Source organism: Mus musculus, chromosome 16 (assembly GCF_000001635.26).
Source record: "Mus musculus strain C57BL/6J chromosome 16, GRCm38.p6 C57BL/6J".
NCBI lineage: Eukaryota > Metazoa > Chordata > Mammalia > Rodentia > Muridae > Mus > Mus musculus.
The window spans coordinates 91,225,341-91,234,215 of record NC_000082.6 but is presented as its reverse complement, the minus strand read 5'-3'; the positions used below and the strand labels follow the sequence as shown (position 1 = coordinate 91,234,215).

Here is an 8,875-nt window from a genome sequence, read left to right as displayed (position 1 = left end):
CTGAGCTATCTCCCCATGCCTTAAGACATTTAATTTTTGTCCTGATCAAAATAGGAAAAGGGTAAGATAGAAGGAGCTGATGAAACAAATTTTAAATTAATTAAAACAGGCAAAGGACTGGGTGTTGGCAAGGGCTGGGCTGCTGGGTGGGTGGCTATGGCTGGAGCCCTGATCCAGCCAGTGGAGGAGATGTCAGGAGAGAAAGACAAGAATGGGAAGCCCGATCCACAGATGCTGGGATTGATCTGGAAAAGCTGGGGAGCCTTCTAGGTGCCCTGGGCTCCTTGTCCCTGTAGCGAAAGCTGCCTGCCAGTGCCCCTCTGGGCTGGCTGAAGTAATTTCCTTCCTGTGTTGGCTAAGCCATAGTGGCCTCCAGTGTCTTCCTTGGCATTGACTTGGCCTGAATAGTTTGCACAGGCGAGAGCTGGGGGGTGGGGGGGGTGATGGGAGCCCCCAGCCCGGTTCCCAGGTGTCTCCTCTCTCTGAGGCTCCTGGCTGTTCTTCAGGATGATGCTGCACTGGTCATCTGAGGGGCATAGACAGAAGGCCTAACTGTCTTCCTGCCAGCTGGGAGTTCCCAAGGCTTCTGCACTAGGGGACACAGGGGCTTCTGATAGCCTGGGCAGAGCCTGCTCTGCTCAGGGCATGGTAGAGAATACCCATCTTGTCCCTTTTCTACAGCGGAGGAAACAGACTCTGATCTGGCATCACACAGCTTCTGGGAAGCCCCTAAAATCTCCACAGCGGTGGGGCGGCGGGGCTTTTGCTCCCAGATGAAAGAGAGGGAAATTGCTTGTGGCCTAATTTTGGCCTGAGAGTGGAATTTCTGTGCGGTCCAGGCCACTAAATAGAGAGTAGAGGAACACAGAGAGAGAGAGATCCGGCTCACAGAGACTGTAGAGATCGCTAGCTCTCCGATCAGCCTGGGAGAAGGTTACAGATCTCCTGCTCAGCAGAGAACTTCCAGCTAACAGCGTGCAGTGCCCTTTAGCCAGTGCAAACGCTGGTGTGGGTAGACCTGTGAATGGGAATTTAGGTGTATAAGTCTCTGTGCACACAAGCCTTTCAGGTACTCGGGTCCAAGGACTTGGATGTGTGTCCCCTTCAGCAGCTGAGTTGGTCCCCACACAAAAGTAGGAGCTTTTGGTTGGTTCTGTGTTCCTGCTTCTCGGAGGGGGACCTTCGACCTTTTCTTCAAGCCCAGACACCATCACAGTTACCAACTTCATTAATGGATGGTCTCGGGCCACAGGAGCTGCTGCATTTAGAACCTGTGCAGAGCGCGCAGCAGCCCGGGCCAATCCTGCAAGAAGGAGCAGCCCCTCTGCATCCACGTGTGAGATCTAGGAAGCAGAAGTGAGCTTTCTAAGCAATCTCTCTGTGAGCCTACGGTATGGTACACAACGATGGCCGGAGGAGCCGGGTCAGAACGCAGCCTCCAAGCCTCCAAGGTAGTTAGGTGCTCTGCCAGGCTGCCCACCTTCAAAACCCATAAACGGGAATTTCAAGGGCCAATTTGACACACACACACACCCCGCGCGCGTTTGAGCTGGCAGCTCAGGGTGTTGTAACATCAGGTCTGAAGTCCCGCAGAGGTGAATGCACACTGCCAGCAAAAGGCTTTGGTTCCACTGCCTCTGGCACCGGTGTTGGTGTCTGTCTGGTCTCTCTCCGCAAGCATGAATTTCCCTTTCTGAATTGCTCCCCAGGCGCGGAAAACGCTACCCTATATAAGTTGAGGCTTGGGATTCCGGCTGATACTGGACCCGCAGCTGTCCTGGCAGTAACGACAGTCCCTAATGAGCGGGCCTCCGCGGCTCACCTGCTCCGGCCCTTCCTCCACCCTTGCAGCGCGCCCATCGGTGCCCGCTAATTGCAAAAGTCTGTCGGCACAGCCTGCTACCCAGATGGAGGCGTCAGGGACAGATGGGGTCCAAGCACCTAGGGGGAGCACCCAAGAGCTTCCCTAAAGCCGGCTAAGGGTGTGTATGTGGGGCGGCGGGGTGGGGGTGGGGGGTGAGCAGCATCAGATTCGAGTTTCCCTGTTGGAGCTAAGCCAGTCCGGGATGGTGGGGGTGGGGGCTGGTATGGGTTCTGTCAGACAGACTCCTGCAGGACAAGCGTGCTGCCTGAGTTTCTGGTCAGTTTTTGTGTTAGTCTGTTGCCCTCACATAGATCTCTGGCCTGAACATGGGACAGTAGCACCGCTTCAGAGTTACTGCAGAAACGAGTTGACACACAAAGTTCTGTGCCCACTTTATCCACAGCCTGAACTACCACCTGCCTTCATTAACCTGCAGCCAGACAATTTAGCAGTGCAGCAATACGAACAGCCCAGCTCCTGGGAGAGAGCTGAGCGCGCACTTTGGGGTGGTGATCTCTATCTAGTGAGGATCACGGGGACCATGCTTTCTCCCTTACTTCTATTCCGGATGTCCCTACACTCTGACAGAGAATGAAGGAGTTACCTGGTTTGGTCATGCTAACTCTGGAAGTTATTGAGCCTTTCCTCAGCAGTGTGTGTGTGTGGGGGGGGGGGGGGTTAGGAGGGACAACTTAATTCTGTGAACAGCCAGGGCTGGTTCTGGTTCCCAACAGAGGTCTGCAGAGATGCTGAGAGACAGTTGCTCACCCACAAGATGTCTGGTGGCCCTTGATGGAGGACCTCCTCTGATCCCTTCTGGTACTGTATGGGGGGGGGTACAGAGAGGGGTGATTAAGCAAAAGTCTGCAGGAGTAAAAGGAGTTTAATACAGCTGGAGGGTGTTGGGGCCTAAGATGAGTTTGAGGGCAGCATCGGCATGGAGGTACTTAATTAATAATGTTCAGAGTTCTAAGCTGATTTTGCCCTAAGAAGAAACAGGCATTTCTCTATCATGGAGTACATGAGATTATCATCTGGGGGAGGGGAGGGTTAAACAGCACCATAGGTGGGCCTCTTGGTACAGGTCTGGAGTTCCAACTACTCAGGAAACTGAAGAAGAAAGATTGAATGTCCAAGGACTGCCCGGCTTACAGATGAGTTCAAAGCTACCTTGGGCCACTTAGTAAAAACCTGTCTCAAAATAAGTTTAAAAAGTAAGTAAATGAATGAGACAGCAGTAGAGGCGACTGCTTATCATTCACAAGATTCGATCCCAGACACCCAAACCAAACTACAAAGGAGCATTTACCCCATGAAGGAAAAGGAGGAAGGTCTTGCCTGGTTGGCTGATGGAGCACCAGATTGGGGTGTCCCTGGCACACTAAAGTCCTGGGCCTCCCTGGGAGTGAACCCTCTGCGCCACCCCCCCAGTGTGTTCCTCTGTTGGCATAGCCACATGGTCTGCCAGTTTGCTTTACCCCCTGTTCACTGTCACTAGTATGTGGAACTCCTCGGTGACATCAGAGATATCTTGTGGCTCAGGCAAATCCTCCAACACTGAGCCTGGGAAATCGGACCTTTTTCTATGACTTTTCACGGGAGAGTGGAGACCCTGGGGACAGTTGTAGGGGAGTTGTGGCTCTGCTCCTCTCCTGGGTGAGGCCCACTGAGCTCTGTCTACTCCATCTCCAGTTGAGCTTAAGCCTTAGCCAAAGTCTCTCAGATCATGTGTCTGACGAGTCCTCTGGGGGAGGGGGTGGGGGAGGGGGAGGGGGAGGGGTGGAGCTTGCCTGAAAGCTGAAGGATCACTAAGGCCACAAAGAGGGGCATGGCTGGGTAGAGGCATGGGTTAAGGACCCACAAAAGTCAATGTGGTCTGTCCCCTCTCAAGGTAGATCAACCACTGATCTGAGACATCTACCCTGACCCTCAGCAGCCTAGAGCTACCCTGGGAGAGGAGCTATCAGTGGTGGTTGGAGGTCTGTCATGCTTCCTGGTGAGCACTTCCCCCCAAGGCCAGGGAAGCTGGGAGCCCAGGGCTTTGAACAGCTGAGGCTAATGTCTCAGGGGAGGGTCCAGAGCCTGGCTGGACTTAACTCCCTCGTTGGTGGGGCTAGGAGGTTCTTAGCATGGACCCCGCCAAGATACTTAGGAACAGAGATGGCAAAGCAGACTTGATTTCTTTCATCGGAACAATTGCCTTCTGTGCCTAAGGCCTGGGCAGAGGCTTGCAAAGCACCGCTGGGTGAACAAGCTTCAGACACTGTGCCATTCCCCATCACTGCCCTCCAGGTTCTTAGCTAAGTGCTGGGGATTTCCCACTTCCTAGCATCCCTTGGTGTGTGTCTGCATCGAGGCCTGGACTCTGTCTCAAACACCGGACTTTGATTTTCAGTGGGATTTTGGAACAAACAGAACCAGACCTGCCGAACCCTGCCTTTTCTTGAGCTTAGTCTTCTCTTTCCTTTCTCCATTCCACATCTGCCTCCTAGTCTTAAGGAGGAAACAAATGAAGGCCTTTGTGATAAGCAAAGTAGGACCCACAGCACGCTGGGCACACCAGAGCCTGAAGTTCTGGCTAGCAGACAGGCGTTACCCACTGGAGGAAGGAGCCGTTCTTGTCCCAGAGCTAGCCTATGGGTCCACAGAAGGTCTTCCTTCACTAGGGTCCAAGTAACGCGTTCCTGAACCAGCCCAGCTGGGAGGAAAGAAACAAAACAAAACAAAACAAAACAAACAACAAAAAGAACTCTCAGTTTCCAAGTCTAGGTACCGTCTGCCAGTGATCACCCAACATGTCATCTGTTAAAGGATCTGATGCCCAGCATCAGGCTGACACTTCAGAAATTGGTGACAGAGGGGCGACTGGAACTGAATCTGCTTCAAGTTTTATCCAGGAAACTGAAGCTTTAAAAATTTTCTCTTAGAATCTCTCTTGAGAGTAAAACCCTACCTTTGCACCACTGTTTAGGATTCTAAGACACTCAGTGACTGTGAAAAGACAGAAGTTGCCCCAGAAAAATCCACAGCCCCCCCCCCCCCGCAAGAGAGCCGCCTCTAAAACCAGGAAGGTTCCCAGAGCCATAGGTTCCCAGCGCCCACACTTTGCCGGTGGCGGACGGGCAGGCTGAGAAAGGATGGAAGAGACTGGTGAATCCTCATCAAACACCCCTGCAGAGCTTTGCACAAAATTCCCAGGCTTTGCCGGTACACCGGGACCCAAGAGTCGGCTCAGCTGAATCCAGTGGTGCTGTGAGGCCCAGTGAACGCTCCTGAGCTTAGAGAAAAGAAACTCTTGGCTGAAGAGGGCTTTGTTAAAGCTCCCAGAACCTCCGCAGAGGCTCGGTCCCTGGCCCTGAAGGTCCAAAGTTCGGCACTCCTGGAAAGAAAATTCATTCTTGAACTAGCTCTATTTTCACTAGAAGGGGAAAGGGAGTTTCCAATTAGGCGTGCAAAATAAAAAAGCACAAGAAAGCTGTGATACACATCCGGAGAGCGTGCTCTTTTAAAGAAAACATGTGTTGGGGGAGGGAGGGAGTAGTAAAAATCCCTTATCTTTCTCCATGGCTAAGCCAGCAAAACGAGCTACAAATCCGTCCCCAGAGGAATCGCTGTCCCTAGCGTCTCCTTGTCCCTCCCCCGTAACTCCCTCACACAAACTGAAAACACCTGCCTTGCTTTAAATTTTATTTAAAATCTCAACACTCCATCATTTGTTTCGTTTTATGCAACCAAACAAGTAATAAATATTATTTAGCACTTCTTTTTCTTTACAAAAATAAAACAGGTGATAGATACACTCTGCAGGGGCAGCGCGGAAGAGGTGGAAGGTTAGGAGGCAGGCGCAGTAAAGCCCACGTTGTAATGCAGGTCGCGCCAGGGAGCGCGCATGAAGGGGTTTGCCCCTCGTGTTAACGGTGGCAAAAGGTGTGTGTGTGGGAGGGCAACGACACAGAAAGAAAACAGCGGGCTTAGACGGAGGGGGGAGTCACGTGAACAAAGAGCTTCGCATCGCGCATTTCGTTGATATTATATTTACACACACAAGAAATTATTAAAAACCCAACAGAATACCCCCTCCCAAAAAGCTCAAACTATATTCACAGCAACTTTTTGATGTTGTTCTTTTGTCAAGCCCCCAGGTACCAAAAAACAGCGTCCCCAGTCGGGTAAGAAACCAATTGATGTGTGCTTAGAATGTGTGTTGCGTGAGTGTGTGTGTGCGTGTGTGTGGGGGGAGATCTATTTAAAAATAAGACCCAAAAAGGATTCCGTTCCATATCGGGACTTTTGGGATTATTCCATTCCACAAGTGCTATTTTAAGCGTCTGTAAAGCTTGCTCCTGTGCTCTGAAAAGGAACATTCACAGATTTGTTAGGAAACCACAAATCAACAGGAGAGACAACAGGAGGGAAGGCCACACTTCTGAGACCACAGGACCCTAAGTGCTTCTGATACCCACGCCAGCGTCTACTAACTTAGTGCCTGGCCCTGGGCCAGGGATGAACCTGCAGGGTGAGGCCCAGAGGTCGCTTCTGCAGTGCGGTTCCTGGGAGTCTCCTACCCCGCCTGAAGTGGGGGAAAGAAGTCAAGTGCAGTGCTCTGCGTCTCGTCTAAGCCCAGACAGGGAGTCAATCTTTGTACACCGGAAAGTTAGTTTTTAGACTTCCTGGGGGTGCAGGCAGGAAGTTCCAGGGATGAAAGTACCCGCGCGTTGTGGCCGTTTTGTACAATGGCGCCTCCCAGACCCTTGGAGTGTTCAGCCAAAGAGTCAACCAGGTTCTGGAACGAACGCATCTCTCCATCGCTTCAAATGCTCCCATTGCTTCGGTTCCCATATATTCGACTCCCCATAATCCCCTAGGCCCAGCCCGTGGTCCAGCTCCCCTTCTTGCAACAGAGCCCCGGAGCCCCAGCGCTGGCCTGTCCGCGCTGCTCCGCAGCCCTTGGCTCTCCAGGACGCACCCCCGCTGGCCGGCTCACTTGGCGTCGGAGGTGAGGCGCGGCAAGGTGCCGGCGCCCATAGCCGACACGTGGTGGTGCGGCGGCGGCACCTGGCACATGCTGCAGGGGCACGGCATGCCGCCCCAGTGCTGGAAGCCACCGCTGCCACCGCTGCCTCCACCCCCGCCTCCGAGAGGGGCGGCTGCGGCTGCCGACGGTGACTTGAGCAGGCCGTGCGGAGGCCGGATGGATCCGACCGAGGACAGCCCGGAGCCCGGTAGAGAGGCGCTGGACACCGCTGCGGCGGCGGCGGCTGCGGCGGCGGCGGCGGCTGCGGGAGGGAGGATGGGGTGGTGCACGGCCGGGTGGTGCGCGGCGTGCGCGGCGGCCGCGGGGTGCGCCGTGGCGGTGGGTAGAGGCGCCGAGTGTGCCAGCCCGCCACAGGCCGATGGGTGGAAGCCGGCGTGGTGACCCCCGTAGATCTCGCTCACCAGTCGCTTCATCTCCTCCAGCGAGTTGGTGAGCATGAGGATGTAGTTTCGCGCCAGCAGCAGCGTGGCGATCTTGGAGAGCTTGCGCACCGACGGCCCGTGCGCGTAAGGCATGACCTCCCGCAGGCCGTCCATGGCGATGTTGAGGTCGTGCATGCGCTTGCGTTCGCGGCTGTTGATCTTCAGGCGCAGCTGCTGCAGCTCGGGCTCAGTCATCTGCTTCTTGTCTTTCTTGGTGGAAGACGTGGCCGCCGAGGACGTGGACGAGGAGGTGCTGGAGGAAGATGACTTGAAGCCACCGCCGCCCAGTTTGTCCCCGGGATGCGCGCCTGACGCGCCCATGGCCCCTCGTAGCTCGGAGCTCAGCTCTGGCGGGCAGTCGCTCGGCGTGGACGAGGACACAGTCCCTCCTGTGAAGCCGCTGCTGCTTCCCCCCTTGCTCCGGGCGGGCAGAAAAAGATCATCGGGTTCTGGGGACGATGGGCGACTAGACACCAGGCTGGCGTCCGAGTCCATGGCCCCAGGGATGATCTAAGCTCTCGAATGATCCTTCTTTTTTCAACCTTCCGAACTTGAGGAGAGAACCAGACAGATACACAGACACAGACACACACATACACAGAGACAGACAGACAGACACACAGGGTGTGGAGAAAGAAGTGAGACAATCGCCGTCCCCGCCTGCACGGCAGCTCCAGGAACCCGCAAAGGTGGTTGGCATCTACGCCGCGGCAGTCTGGCCTTCTAGCAGCCCGGGGCATGCAAGTTATCCTAATCTCTCTCCTCCCCACTCATCCACCGGTTACTTTATTTCAGGGACTTCTGGGTGGCCCTCAATGAGGGACATTCTAGAGGTTTTATTTCTTCAGTCCGGCCTGGAATAAATGAGGACTTTTCTCTGGACCGGAGATCTGAATAGAGAAGTATTTTCTATCTGGTGCTCAGACGCATCTGCCTTTAACGCCATCTACACACGCAGCAAACGCCGGCAAGCGTGAACACACGCACTGGCAGCCCGCATTGGATTCACTTTCTAAGCGCTGGTTCTACGACCGCGCGGCTAGCTTGCGGACTCGCAACAGGAGTTATTGGAGCCTGGGATGCTGCGGTGAGTGTAGACACCCAGGCAGTCATTAGTACCTATTGGGGCGGGATCTCGGCCAGTAGGCCAGCACTGTAGGGTGCATCCTAAATCCTAGCCACTTTGGAGAAGTCGGTCTTCGGGGTTTAGGCTGGAGCAGTTAAGGGGCGGGGACACTTACTGTGAATTAGATTTGAGGTGCTCGCTGCGGAGGAGAACCTGGCTCTGGGCGCTGGTGTTGGCTCGGTCTGTAATAAGCATCCACACCTTTCGGGGTTCCGCTGGTTTTTATAGCTGGGTGGAGGCAGCAGCGACGGCGGTGGCGGTGGTCCGGGCGGGGGGCGGGAACAATGTGCTTTTCCTGGAGGGGCAGAGGCGCCAATGAGCTGGGCCGGCCCGAGGGGCTGCGAAGCTGATGTCACCCGGCTAATTCCGCTCAATGAAACCCGCCGGGCCCGGCACACGCCTCCTCTCAGCACACAGCCAATGGGCGC

General features: G+C 54.7%; 1 protein-coding gene and 1 long non-coding RNA gene across 2 annotated transcripts; one reads left to right on the top strand and one right to left on the bottom strand.

The window, feature by feature from the left end:
- Positions 1 to 441: 441 nt before the first annotated feature.
- Gm52261 lies at positions 442 to 5,637 on the top strand. The gene is made up of 2 exons (XR_003951962.1): positions 442 to 1,982; positions 2,599 to 5,637. It is a non-coding gene; the product is annotated as a predicted gene, 52261 (long non-coding RNA).
- Positions 5,539 to 8,666, bottom strand: Olig2 (oligodendrocyte transcription factor 2). The gene is made up of 2 exons (NM_016967.2): positions 8,563 to 8,666; positions 5,539 to 7,871 (listed from the first exon to the last, which is right to left on the bottom strand). The coding sequence occupies exon 2, from the start codon at positions 7,814 to 7,816 to the stop codon at positions 6,845 to 6,847; it is 972 nt and encodes a 323-aa protein (NP_058663.2). The 5' UTR covers positions 7,817 to 7,871; positions 8,563 to 8,666; the 3' UTR covers positions 5,539 to 6,844.
- Positions 8,667 to 8,875: the final 209 nt, after the last annotated feature.